We start from the raw sequence: 15,078 nt of genomic DNA, 5'->3' as shown, positions 1-15,078 counted from the left end.
CCTTTGTAGTTTGAGACTGATCATGAGCATCATGGCAATGTAATGTAAGTCCACCAACTAGGAGAAACTGCATCTGAGCCTGCTACTGCTGTCCCTCTAGGAATGATGTGATATTGGACTAAATTATGTGATAATTTACTATTCCAGACTATGGATAGACATTCAACTTTTTTGTATAAATGAGCACATGCAGTACAACCTGCGCTGTGTACAGTATATTGTGCTCACAGAGATTATTTTTCTTATAGAGACAACAAGTCAGCTAAACAATACTGAAAGACACATAGGCCCCAGTGTAAGCAATAAAAAATTCTCGCTTTCTCACCTTCGCAAAAGAAAAGAAAAAGTAAGAGAACACCCCCATACTAGTGGAAGACAGACAGACACAAGACAAACTTAAACCACATCCCTCCAGTGAAGAAGAGTGAAGAGTGTCAAGTGAAGTAGACAAAAAAGAAATAAAAAAATCCCATCTGGTGGAAGTTGCCTGTTGCCTGAAAATTTTAGCCCAGCCTTGATTTTTCTTTTCAATTTACAGAAAATTTTAGCCCAGCCTTTCATTTCAGCTGTTGACTGGTTGGCTGACTGGTGCTGGGACTCTGGTTGGGTCCAACCCACTTTGCCGATGAAACATTCGACAAGTACTTTAGGTGATGGGGAACCTTACCGAGGGCCAGATTGGTAGAACTGTACTGTACTGTACAGGTCATTCTAGTTGATTTCTGGGAGTGCTGGGCTTTGCAATGAGCCCCTCTACTGGCCGAGAGTAACGCGTTGGAGAATAGGTTCCTTAATTCTCCATGCAGTGGTGGTTATTAGTAGGTAATGCAGTTGTTAGAATTTCTGTTAGTATATTTTTGTTGTTACCGTATTTCCTCTAATAGTGGCCGGTAATCAATTAAAAGCCGGGTCTCCGATAATGGCCGGGGCTGTGGTCAACAAATAAAGGCCGGCCCCAAATACAGGCCGGGGAAAAAACAAAGGAAAAAACAACGGTGGATACCGGTAAACCCCTGGTGCCTGTTATATAATGTAACTGTAGTTTGTAGTAACGTACAAGTGCCACAAGATGGCAGTATGCCACAAGACGGCTCGGCCGGCGGAAGTCTCTGGAGCGTACCGTAATTATTGGTAATGCATTGCAGTAACAAAAAAACGGCTACCTAACGAACCCTAACAGAAGCAGATCAGAAAACAAGGAGGCTTCGTACTAAAATATGAGCAAATATACTTATCAAACAGAGGGAATTAGAAATAAAGGCCTGTCTCTAATATAAGACTGCTTCCAATAAAGGCCTGGTACCCTCTGCAGTTGAGGTAAATAAAGGCCTGGGCCAATATTAGAGGAAATACGGTAATTGTTTTCTACTGAAAAATAAAGTTATTTGAATTGAATGAATCATCATTGTCATTGTTAAGGAACCATATTAAATGTTTTTCCATTAATCCATTAATTCATTGATCGAGTTCCATTAAACCATCAATGTGATGCATATGGAAGAGGATTAGGGCTACATGTGAAGAATTAATACAATAAAGTCAGAATTCTGAGATTAATCTCAGGGATGAGTTTTTCACTAAACTACTTTAAAACAAACAACCAGTGACTGACATTGTTTTAAATGGGAGGAATCACCTTTTTAAGATTAGTCTATAGCTTTTTGAACAAATAATGAATTAAATGAAACATTTTACTGCTCCCACAAACATCTTTAAGACATAGCTATGATGTTTTGAGGGGGGGACTTTGGCTATGATCAGCAACTTTACCAACTGACCAGTCATTGTCATTGGGCAACAATTGTCTAGTCACCTTGGCAACCAAATGGGGCGTACAGACCATGGTCTAATGAAATCCCTGAAACTTGAGATAATAATAATGGCTAGCTTCCACCAACATGCAATGAGGGGATGGGGTGTGAGACAGCACATGCAAGTGAGCCTAACCTCCATTTCCCCCAGAAGAGGAAGACATTTTAATCTTGGAGAGAGTGACATAGTGACCTATCGTTCCCCTGCTGCACTGTACCTGTAAACATAGCTGCGGCTCCGAGGGGAATTGCGTAGCGGGACCCTCCAGTTGGGGCCCAGAGTTGCGTACATGCGGCCCCTGTTTATCACACATTTGTCACAGTCAGTTCGAGTGGTCAGGTGGGCTATCAAAAGGGCTTTTTGGCTAGCAAATGTTTTCAGTGTAACAGTGTAAATTGATCAGTGAGAATACACCTTGTTTTTAATCCATGACTTAGAGGTATAAATGAAATACCTGCCATCTTTTTGGCGGGACAAACACAGATACATGATAAACTTTCAAACACTTGATGTTAGGATGTTAGCAACATTCAGAAACATTGATATCATTGCATAGTGATTATGCTGCAAGGTACAGTTCACATTTGACTACATTCATTTGCAAAATCCAAATAACGCTAAGCTGTCAAAAAGGATAGAGTTTCAGTATTTAGGTTTAGAATCACTTAAAATGTTGAACTTGTTTAAACTTAAAGAGTAACAAAACCCCAAACCCAAATCTGTGGTGAAGCCTGACATTTAATGGTGAAAAGTAGGGTACTGAACTGACCATCTGCTATTGGCTGGTCTTTGGTGCCTTCTATAGAGTACTACAGGTGGTGACATCACCTGGAACCAAAGACCAGCCAGTAGCAGATGGCCAGTTCAGTACCCTACTTTTCACCAGTAGGTGTCAGGCTTCACTACAGATTTGGGTTTGGGGTTTAGGTACTCTCTCATGTTCCTGAAGTTATAGCACATATAAGAATAAACTGTATGATCTTAACTCTGTACAATAATGGGGAAAAGACAAGAAATCTAACCTGTATTTTCATGGCATTGACTAGTGGTACTGGATGCTGTACGCATGATGTGTAATTTCAAAGTGATTTAAAAACCTTGAGAATTGGATTTGGAATGCTTGGTTGGGTTTGATGATTGGTCCTTACCTTTCCATTCCAGGTGACAGCTCCTCCCCAAATGAGCTTTCACTGCTGCCTATTGAGAATACAGGGAAAAAAACTGCTATGAAGAGACAGAAATGGTCTGCGATTTTCCATGTTCTTCGGCATCAAGAAATTATGAGAAAAGCTAATAAGGCGTTTGTAGAATCTGGTAAAGGGAGGAATAATTAAAAGATTTGCCATAAAAAGAGTTACATTGAATGATTTAGTATCAGAGTTGCGACCAAGTCAACTTTGCTCGAGTCCCAAGTCAGTCTCAAGTCTTGAGGCACAAGTCTCAAGTCAAGTCCCAAGTCTAAATGGGACCTAAACACCAAGTCAAGTCGGAGCAAATCCAGTCCAGTATCAATTTAATATCTTAAAGAAAACTAAATATCTAGGACTTTTCAATGCAATATGGTTTTAATAGGATAAAAACGTGGTAAGAGTTTGATCTAATCTAAGTCATTTACACAAACACAAGATCTCAAGTCAAGACTTTAGAAACCTTTTCAAGTCATCAAAGTACAAGTCAAGTCAAGTCTCAAGTCTTCTCTTCATGCATCAAGTCAAGTCTCAAGCTATTAAAACTGTGACTCGAGTCTGACTTGAGTCCAAGTCATGTGACTCATTTCCCCACCTCTGCTTAGTATCATATAACCCCTGAACAGAGAAATACCTGCGTCATACGAGACAAAAATTTGAGGTTATTATACCTAAGGATAAGCCATTGGACACGGATGTACTGTGCGGATCATTCCTGACCGGACTCTGAGACTCCAAGAAGCTGTCGTCCAGCAGATGCCGAGCTTTCTCTATGGGGAACGTGGCGCTCTTGCTCTCCGACATGCCGTACTGACACATCATGCTGCGTAGAGAGAGACCAGCGATCAGAAGACAAGGCTAAGAAGGAGATAGCGGTTTTAATGGTGTTACACTGCACTTTACACTTAAATGAGAGTTCCAGCCACAGTGAATGGTAAACTCATTTTCCAGCATCCTTCTCTCCCTTGTAAAAATTCCTGTGGATTTTACATGCTGTTATCAGAGAAACGGTTTTTATTCAACTCCAAATGATATCAAAACCAAATTTCTGAGATGGCAAACTATGTGTGCTTCTACAAAAATTTCGCCAGGCTTTGCCTATTAAAGAATATAAAATGAAAAGTAGTTCCTATCCAAATACATTGGAACATTCTTGAATTGTGTGCACGTTCAGAAAGCCCTCATTGGGGGAATGAATGGAGGAAGGATAGGCATTTCTATGACAATATGTGAAAATGTAAACATTGGAACAAGGCAAAACACTATAGCAGCAATAGCTGCATCATTGGAACAATGTTGGATTCTGAAAGAAAAAGATAAAAAAAAAGATGTCCAAACGCTAACATGAGTAGCTCAGCCAGTTTCAGTACAAACTCTCACCACGATCTTTGAAGAGTTTCTCTGCCTGAATGCAGTTCCTATTAAGTGAGCGAAGTTGGGTGAAGTTTTATTCTTGGACATGTAGATGCTCGAATCAATCATATCTCATGATAATAAAAAGTTTGTTTCTCATCTGCTATGAATGAATCAAATTTTTGAATATATAACGTATTTCCTCTAATAGTGGCTGGTAGTCAATTAAAAGCCAGGTCTCCGATAATGGCCAGGGCCGTGGTCGACACGAACAAATAAAGGCCGGCCCCAAATACAGGCCGGGGAAAAAAACAAAGGAAAAAACAACGGTGGACACTGGTAAACTCCTGGTGCCTGTTATATAATGTAACTGTAGTTTGTAGTAACGTACAAGTGCCACAAGATGGCAGTAGCTACATTTGAAGTAGCTACTGCCATCTTGAAGTAGTTAAATAGCCACACTATTAAATTATTTTATCCCCATTCAAGTTAGCAGAGGGCCTGGTACCCTCTGCAGTTGAGGTAAATAAAGCCCGGGCAAATATTAGAGGAAAAACGGTAGGTAAAATGTAGGACATCTACGAAATCCCTGCTGTTACAGGTTACCACAAAAAAAACAACCCCAAAAAACATTAAAAAAAACCCCACACAATTTGGAAAATGGACTTACAATTCACCATGGCCAGAATTATCCTTTAAAATTCCACTCCAAACGGCAGCAAGAGGTAACTGTTTGGAAACTGTCTGAACCTCAGTACCCAAATCCTTTATACCAAATGGATGAAAGCGGCAAAAGACTGAATGTTGGTTGAGTCCAGTTTTCTCTGGACTGAGGTACGTACTTGTTTCCCAGACTATGGCTCTTCCTGTGGTGGGAGGGAGGCGGGGTGGGGATGTGGACCCCCACGGAGGCGTCGGGGCAGGTGGGCCGTCGGTTGTACCTCACGGAGGCAGACACCTCAGACAGACCTGACCCACGGGAGAAAAGAAAACAATGACATTTACAAATCATGCAGAATCCTTCCAAAGTTACCCATTCAGCAATCAATAGTCTGCAATGCTTGGAATCGCTCTCTGGCGCAAAGTCTCCAAATCTTGAATGTTGATTATGAAACATCCACAGATCTTACACACAACACCAAAATACTGGAAATGATTTTAGTTTTGAAGTCGAATTACTTTGCACCTTGACAACTGTTGTTGAAGGAGGTAAGAGTCCTATTCTCATTCATTTTTCCCTGACAAGATTTTCTATAGAAAAAGTAATAATAATAATAATAATAATGATAACTAATAACTTTATTTACATAGCACCTTTAAAAACAGAGTTTACAAAGTGCTTTGACAGACAAAATAAAAGCAGAACACTCAAATTATGAATTTAAAAGGCAATAAAACAATAATAAACAGGGATTAAATTCATAGGAAGACAGAGGTGGAAAAGAGCAAACATTCAAGTAAATAGTGGTATAATCATAGGATGAAAACCAAAATGAATAAAATAATAGAATAAAAGTAAGATAGAGTTAAGATAAAAGATAAGACATAAAAAGACAATAGAAAGACGATAAAAAGATGATAAAAAGCCAATAATGAGACAATAAAAAGCCGATAAAAGATAAAAAGACAATAAAAATAATAGCCACAGACTCCTTACATGTGCTGTCACATTTAACTTAGGTGTGTGTTCTACTATTTTTTGATTGTCTCTGCCCAGATGTTCCTATCTGGTCCTAACATCTGAATCCACCAGTTTCGGGTCACAAACCAGTTTTTTTTTTTTACTTTCAGCCTATTACCACTTTGTGCTGGAAAAAAAGGATTGCATGATGACTCTGAAAACACACTGAAAACATATGCATTTCATATTTTGCATTAGCTGGAACAAATATTAAGTCAAAACAAGCCTCCTGAATGCGTGTGAGATAAAGCGTCAAAATATCACAATAACTGGAAAACATGCATCTTAGAACAAAAAAATAAAAAATAAGCTGGCCCCATTTTCAACCCTGTCAGTCTGTTTAGTGGAAGTGTGTGAACAAGCCAGTCCCTGTCAGATAAGTGAATTCAGCGATGTAACTGATTCCATCAGTGAAAGCAACTTTCCAGAAGATAATCACTGCTCCCACGGATACAATGTTGTGTAATTCTCAGGCAGCTTGTCTCCTGACTGACACTAAAAAATAGACACAACAAATAATTCTGCACATAAACAGCGGTCTGCAGCTACATCCAACACACACAAGAGAACAAAACCAAGCCATAACAAAAAACTTCTGCTTGTTTGATCAGGGAATCACGTCAGTCAAAAACAACTGCATGTGTAGTAACTTCTCTCTACATGAGGGTGGTCAGATTTTCAAAACTGCAGACCGACAACACACACAGTCACATGCACGTATGGGTGTGTGCATCTTCATGTCATACCGACATATGTTGAGACAAACAAAGCCTTATCTATGCTGCTAAACTGATGCAGCATGATAGTGTCAATGTAATCTCCACAAACCAGTAATCCCTTAAAATACCCGTACATTTACATTAATTCACCCCTTAATTCATGCAAAATCCCCTTAAAATGAGTTTAGGGAGTTATCAAAACCACCTTTAACACCCCTTAATGTTTGACTGCTTACTTTCTAATTTAATGTAAAATTCAGGGAGACGGGAACTTTCCATTAATAAGTCATTAATAACCTGTAAACCTGTACAAAAAGCATACTTAATTACTAGTATCTCTGTGAATCAACCCAGGAATAAATCCCTTATAAACATGTGATACTAACCTTACTTTTTTTAAGCTGCTATTTTTGATAGATTCTTAATGTTTATGGAATGAGAAATTAAGGACATTTCAGGGCTAAAATGAAGGGGTTTGGTTTCATAGTGAAGCCGCTGGGGACATATTTGTTTGCTAAACGAGTATGACAAAAAGAAATTCTCTAAAATGTTTTTTTTTTTTAAGATACGTGGTGAAAAGCGAGATATGTATGGGCAGAAATATGTCTCACTAGGAACTGAAATTGAATTATTTATATTTCCTCAACGACCAGGATGTGTGTCTCACTAAACTGAAATTGCAAGAAATGAATTTGAATTGTGAGAACTGAATACAGTTTCAGAGCAAATAAATTCAATTTCATAATATTACAATCAGTCTCAAGTTTATTGGAATTCAGTTTCAAACTAATAAATTCAACTTCAAATGATGCTATTCAGATTCAGTTTTTCAGTGCAATTATTCAAGTTGAGCTATTCAAATTCAAATATAAATAATTCAATTTCAGTTTTAAGTGACACATATTTCTGCCCATACATTATGTCAGTATTATGCACAGCTTTGTTGACAGACACTGGGGCAAATTGCTTGGAACTGGCAAACTCCTCTTTACAAACGCGCTGAATCCACTAGATGGAGCCAGAGAGGCACAGCGTGCATGTGCAGTAACATGATGACAAGGACATTTCTTACATCAGGGGCCTTTGCCTTCACCCACTGTAGCGAGTCCATCTACATGTGCTTTGTACAGTCATTGTGTAGGTGTTAGAAGTCTGTCCACATAATCCTATCATCAGCCTGTCTGCAAATGAGCATTCTGGCAGGAGGCTGTGGATTGGGTGAATTGATGCAGTGTTACCATATGTATTTTTCTGCCAGTGGAACCTCTGAGTCAGTCTCACTGTAAACCTATTGGGGCCATTCAATAAGCTATGTTCAAGCCTATGTTCAAGTGGATCGACTTGCAGTATATTTTACTCAGGAAGAACCGTGAACCTTAAGATCTTAATGAAAAATGAAGCGTTTGGGCAACTGCCTCATACAAGTCAGCTGCATGTAATTGTGCCTGTAAGGTGGTTTAAGCTACATTCCCACATGTTTATGTTCAAATTAGGGGGCTTTCTCTTCAACAAGGGGAAAATATTCACTCAGCCCGCAATTTTGGAATCATGAACAATAATGTAGCGAGGTTACACCTTCGGGAACCCGCGCAATTATCCCGCGGCGGTGCTATGTCATCCCTCTGGGGTAGAGGCCTTAATTAGTCTAGCGTATGCCTCGAGACGTACGAATGGCCCCGCGGCTCGGAGCCAGGTGGGTAGCCATGCCGCCGTCACGCGCGGCGGCGGGAACCCAAGGGATGACGGCGCCGTGAATCATGAACGGGATTAGGGTGAGTGCAGCAGTCCGTGTCCGCGCACCTCGACAAGGGGGTTTCGAAACGTGCGAGTCAGTGATTCTCAACCTTTTTCATATCAAGGACCCCTGATTTAGTCCACATTAGAGCCACATCTGAGAATATTTTTATTGTTAGATATGATTTTGTCCAGAATTCCATGACGATCTATATTGGAGATAGAGATAACAGAGAAACTATGATCAAAACAGTCATTCTTTTACATTCTCTAATTGTGTTAACTTCTTGTAAATGAAATAATGCTGAAGTTTAACAATTCATCAATTTGCTGGGGACCCCCTGGAACCCCCTCAAGGACCCCTGGTGGTCCCTGGACCCCACGTTGGGAACCACTGGTGGAAGTGACCTTGTAGTGTGTTGCTGGGTGAGATTTATATATGGAACGATAGGAGCGATAGACTCTACAGAGTGCACGCACAAGTCTGCTGTTACTTTTTAACTGTTAATATGGAGGAGGTCGTTTCTGTGTGAGCACTGGTCTAACAAACAGGTATCTAACTTAAACAGCACAAGCAATGACAACACACTTGCACCTCCAGACATGCTGTATTCTTCTGCATTGAGACAATAGGAAGGCTGAAACAAGTAATCTCAGGAAAACAGTAATCTCACATTCAAAATGAATTGCTGCATATGTCCCCAAAACCCCAAATTCTGAAAAAAATAAAAATAAAAAATAAAAAAATCAGAAAATTCCGAAATATTCCTGCTTGTTTGAGGTTTGGGTCTTTGGTGGCCTAAACACTACATCATCTCTAGGTAAATACTTGTGTTTGTTATGCTACCTGAGCTAGGCTTGGGCAATATCCAAAATGTAATATCGCGATACTGTCCCGCCAAAATATCGCGATATATCGCGATATACAATATTATCGGGGTGGTCTTTTTTTTTTTTCAGCTTTTTTCAGCTTTTTTGGGGGGGATATTTTATTTCTTCCAAATTACATCAAATGTCTAGGCTATAATAATAATAATAATTATTACTATCAACAGCCTAGATGCCACCCTTATACTGTAGGTTTTTCTCTTTTTTTCTCTTTTGCTGCCCCTGTTGCTGCCCCTAGGCATCCTTCATTTCAAATGCACAGACTCTGTTTGTCATTAAAAGATACTTTGCTGCTCTCTGGAAAGACGGCCTGAGTCAAACAAGATGGCCAACACACCGTGCCAACTGTTGCACATACCCAAGTGTGTTTGACAAGGCGTTGCATCGAAAATCATCTGATCTTTTCTTGATATAATTAGCATTGTAGATATGAGGTGTTCGATGTTTGTTAGAGGTGTCATAGGTCCTATAAACAAAGCGTTTCATGTGTATTGTTATGATGATTTCGGCTGTGTTTGGGATCGCACGTGTGCGTTGGCGTGTGTGCGGCTGTGAGGAAGTGTCTGCTGGAGCCGTCGTAAGTCATCTTACGCTGGCTTGTTGTGCACGGAGAGAGTGAGTAAACTGACCTCATCCGCTTGGCAAGAGTGCGTGAAGAGTGCGTTTGATCTTGTGCAGAAACGGCCAACAAGCAAAAAACGCAGCCAGAGCCCCTGAGCCCCAATTTCTGTTCTGTCTCAGTTAGGTAACAGTTATGTCAGACCCTGAACAGTAAATAAGAGCCGATAAAGTAAACGATTAAGTAGTAAAAAAAATAGATAAAAAGCGACTATATACGGTAAAAGTTTGTGAATGAAATATGTTTCATCTAAATGTTGTTTATTATGATCCAGTCTGCAGAAGGCATCGCAGGTTTTAAGATTCAAACTGGGTAACAAAGGTTTTCCAGCCAAAGTTTTCCATGTAATAGTCTAATCATTAGGTCAGATGCGTGCCTCCTTCCTAAATTAAATACTGATGTTCCGCGTATTATAGTGACTGTAGTGATTTTATTATTATTTATAATATATAATATATATAATATATATAATACTGCATGTAGCAATTTTGTAATTAGGATTCATCTGAAGTGAAACCTACTACCAATTACCACTGGTCATTCCAATAACAATTATTGTGGTAATGGGGTCTATAAATGTGAGTATGCCCACGTTTGCTGCCTTGTAATCAGAATAAAATGTGCAATAAAAGAGAGAGGGGGACAGAGATGGGGCAGCAGTTGCCGGGGTAACCATCGCAAACACATCCCGTCACGTGCCCGGCAAGCCTGCCAAGACATTAGGACATGGAAAAAGATAAATGCGTTGCATCCCTTAAGACTGTGCTGAGTTACACGGCCATTAGCTGCGTTGTTAACTTGCTCATGGGATGTTTAATCAGTCGTTAGCTGTGCAGAATATAAGTGAGCTTTTGAATAAAAAGTCTTCACTGGCATTCATTTGCCTAATTGGCTATGGGTAACATGACTTCATTTATCCACAAATAAGGCACATGGAGTTATTACATCAGCTTTATTCAACTAGCTTCCTAGCTCATCAGTAAAATTGCATCTGCATCCACAACAAATAAACAGGCTGTGTCAGTGTGAGTAAGTCAAGCGCTCTACTACCTGCCTATGAAAATAAACAACCCAACTAATTCACTGTAATTATCCCTTCAGCTATGTATTTTTCTGCAGAGATTGCCAGGCTGGTAAGGCACCTATTATTATGGTTGGGATTGCGGTTTTGCTAAATTATATAAATAAAAACGAAATAAAAACATAAAACTAATGGAGCGCACAACAGCAATCAGGTGCTTTTGGTGGAGAATTTGTTTATAGTAAACATTCATATTCGTTCATGCTCATTGGTGTGTTTGTTTCTTCACCAAGGTTAGACCGATATATTATGGATAAATGGATTTATGGAAATGATTTTATTCAATAGCTTAGGTCCAAATGCTGTTTCAGAGGCTTTTCCACCCTGACAAGAGTAAAACTCTGAGGGAAACAAAGAAGCCTTGTAAGCTTTTGGCATGAAAAGGGTCAGATGTAAGATATGGTACAGTGGCACAGAACAATGGCTATAAATCAGCTTCTATCCAAAAATATTGCTATCGTCCATATAAAAAATCCATATATTTCTACATGGCAACACTCAAATATCACTTGCTGCATGAATGCATTATATCTTCACAACACTAGAATAATACCACCTGCATCATGATTTTCTATAAATGCAACAACAAGAAACGCCCAAAAAAAAAAAAAAAAACTCACTAAATATTCCAGCATCTTGATGATATTGGGAACTCATTGCACATCTTTCTCTGAGTAAATTAACACTACTATTAATTAAATAAATCCATGTAAATCTGATTTACTGGGGGAAAACACCTCAGATAAAATCTCTCATAAAACTTTATTAAATGAGCATTAACTCTGAAATGCAAGATCTCTACGAATCAGTAATCCCTTAAAATAATCGTACATTTTCATTAATTTACATTACTTCACCCCTTAATTCATACAAAATCCCCTCAACATCAATTAAGGGTATTAATGGAGGAGATCCCATCGAAACCTCCTTAAACACCCCTTAATCTTGACTCCTTACTTTCTAATTTAATGAAAAATTCACTTAATAATCCTGTAAACCATGCACAAAAGGCATGAAAAATCCCCTAATTTCTAGTGTTTCTGTGAATCAACCCATGAGTAAATCCCCTAAAAACCCATAATACTAACCTTACTTTTTTAAAGCTGTTATTTTTAATGGATAATTCATGTTTATGTAATGAGAAATTAAGGACATTTCAGCGATAAAAATAAGGGGTTTGGATTAAGTGTTGTGGATCATTAAAGGATTATATGACAATACATACTTTTCACCCGTCATGTGAGAAGGTTAGCTAACCATTATGTTTGGGCAACTAAAGCAACTTTGGTTAAGGTTAGGCAACAAAAAAGAAAACATTGGTTCAAAATGCATTAACTAACCCTTAATTAACAGTTAACTAATGTGTAATTAATGTATTAATTTATACATTATTTAATAGTTTATAAAGAAGACTATTAAATAATGGATAAATTAATACCTTAGTTAACATGAACCCCATTAGTAAATGATTACCAGACACATTAGTTACCTGTTAATTAAGGGTTAGTTAATGATTATTAAGCATTAACTAACCCTGAACTTAGTGACCCTTATTGTAAAGTGTTACCAATGTTTTTGTCATGGTTAAAAATGAAAACCCCAGACTACCTTATTTGCATTTTAAGACATGCTCATTTCACGAAAGCAGACTAGAATACTGTGTGCATGTAAACACACCCACTTTGACATACAGGCACATGCAAGCATCGCCTAACATACACACACACACACAAACACAAACACACAGTGAGCCGTACTGCCTTTGATGTGGCTGTGGGGTTCCATCCCTCTTCATTCCCCCCCCCTGACCTACATCCAGCTCTGGGCACGTTCCAGCCACATGACATCACCTTAGCACCCTCCAAATGAACCCCTCGAAACCCCACGGAGGAACAGGAGGAACCGAAAATAAAGGAACCGGGATCGCTCGGCCGCCACATGTCCTCATGGAACTTTTTCACTCGGCTCCCGCCTCCGGCTCGTCTTGTCAACGGTTTACAAATGCTGGGGGGGGGGGGGGGGAGACGTCATTTGTCTCTTCCTACGGCGTTCAGAGCTAATTCACTGTAGCCTCCTTACCTCTGTAATGACTTCAGAGGACAGAGGGGGAGGACGGGAGAGAAGCAAGAGAAAGGATAAATGATGGGAACGACAGAGTGAGAGAAAGGGAGGTGGAGACAGAAGAGAGAGACTAATGCGGCCGCGGCGAGCTTTGGAAGCCCGCCCGAGTGTTTGTGCGGTCCAATCAATGCGGCCTACCATTTCCCTTCCCGATCCAACGCAAATATAATGAATCAACTGTCACGCACGTGGCCTCGGTGCTGCTTCAGGACCCGGGCCACATCTGACTAAGTCTGGAGGAAATAGTGGCTGATTACATCCATTTGCCACGGTCTGAACACTCAGAGCCTGGCCTCTTAAAGACATTTCAGCTATAAATTAGAGATGCACAGATGCAACTTTATTGCCGATACTGATTCCGAGTACAAAGGTTTGTGGATCTGCTGATTCCAAGTGCCTGTCTGACACAAACCAATGTTTTGTTTGTACCAGAGGTGTGGCCAAGTCAACTTTGCTCGAGTTCCAAGTCTTGAGGCACAAGTCTCAAGTCAAGTCCCAAGTCTAAAGGTAGATTCTCAAGTCAAGTCCATGTCTTTAATGTCAAGTCTCAAGTCTAAAGGTAGATTCTCAAGTCAAGTCCATGTCTTTAATGTCAAGTCTCAAGTCTAAATGTAGAACAGCAAGTCAAGTCAGAACAAATCAAGAGTCCAGTATCAATTTAATATCTTAAAGCAGTGATTCTCAACCTTTTCCATATCAAGGACCCCTAACTTAGTTCACATTAGGGCCATGAACCCCCGAAATGATGAGATTTTGTCTCTCGGACCCAAATCTGAGAAGATTTTTATTGTTAGATATGGTTTTGTCCAGAATCCCATGACAATCTGTATTGTAGGTAAAGAGATAACAGTGAAACTATGATCAAAATAGTATATGTTTGTTGTACATTCTCTAATTGTGCTTCTTGTAAATGAGTTTAACAATTCATACATTTCCTGGGGACCCCCTGGAACTCCCTCAAGGACCCCTGGTGGTCCCCGGACCCCACGTTGAGAACCACTGTCTTAAAGAAAACTAAACAGCAAATGGAAAAAACCTTTCCTGAACAGGGTATAGGTTGAATCACTATTATGTTAGATCAATCAGTGATAGAGAGCATTTAGTCATATGAAAATGTTGTGGAATACTACTTAAAGACAGGATGACCCACTCCACCTACTCAATAGAAGGGGAAACTCTGGGACACATTACTACCTCTGAATGAAGAATGAATTTACCAAAAACATAACTGAAAAGAAAATACATTTCCATGTTTCCCAGACAGATTTTCTGTAGCTCTGGTCAGGGAGGAACCTCCATCATATTGGACGGCTCTGACTGGCTGATAATTAATATTTAATTTAAGCCCAACATTGGTTGTTTGGTGTCCAGCCCCCATGAATCTTAGTCTTTAGCACTTTTTGAATTTGCATGGTGATTCATAGCGGTCTGGTCAAGCCTATCCGCCACTGATTCACTGACGGAATTTCTCGCCCCGACCGATTGGTTGGTGTTAGTTGTCAGTTTTGGTCAAAATCTTTGACCAATCACAGCAGCAAAGCCGATTGATGTAATCTGGAAACGCCTCAGAGCAACAACAATCATGGCGGCGTTCACTTCCGAGCTTTTAAACTTGCCTGTTTTAATTCATCGATGCCATTACGTTTTTTAAGGACTGATGGAATCACTAAATCTAGCTTGCTATCATCCCATTCCTTTGCTGGCGCTGCCATTTTGGTCGTTGTTGTGCTCTGTAATGGCATCATAAGTAGGTCTGTCCCGCCTACATTGACCATCCAATCACGTATGTCGGACAGTATCTGTCTGAATTAACTGCCAGTGGATAGGCTTGGGTCCAGACCCCTTATGAATCACCATGCAAATTCAAAAAGTGCTGAAGACTG

General features: G+C 39.7%; 1 protein-coding gene across 1 annotated transcript in view; it reads right to left on the bottom strand.

Moving 5' to 3' along the window:
* The window catches only part of LOC139663459 (ras-specific guanine nucleotide-releasing factor RalGPS1-like), a 121,435-nt gene that overhangs the window by 5,975 nt on the left and 100,382 nt on the right, over positions 1–15,078 (bottom strand). Inside the window, exons 12-15 of the mRNA XM_071542138.1 lie at positions 5,195–5,321; positions 3,671–3,822; positions 2,961–3,009; positions 2,030–2,110 (exon numbers count right to left, since the gene is read on the bottom strand). Of these exons, the coding sequence (XP_071398239.1) occupies positions 2,030–2,110; positions 2,961–3,009; positions 3,671–3,822; positions 5,195–5,321 (409 nt within the window). The remainder of the gene's footprint in view (positions 1–2,029; positions 2,111–2,960; positions 3,010–3,670; positions 3,823–5,194; positions 5,322–15,078) is intronic.

Source organism: Centroberyx affinis, unplaced genomic scaffold, assembly GCF_046629955.1.
Source record: "Centroberyx affinis isolate AG114_WGS23_722 - 3 ecotype Tasmania unplaced genomic scaffold, CSIRO-AGI_Caff_v1 ptg004023l_1, whole genome shotgun sequence".
NCBI classification, from domain to species: domain Eukaryota; kingdom Metazoa; phylum Chordata; class Actinopteri; order Beryciformes; family Berycidae; genus Centroberyx; species Centroberyx affinis.
Note: the sequence above shows the minus strand (reverse complement) of the source record. Positions and strands in the feature narration are given on the sequence as shown.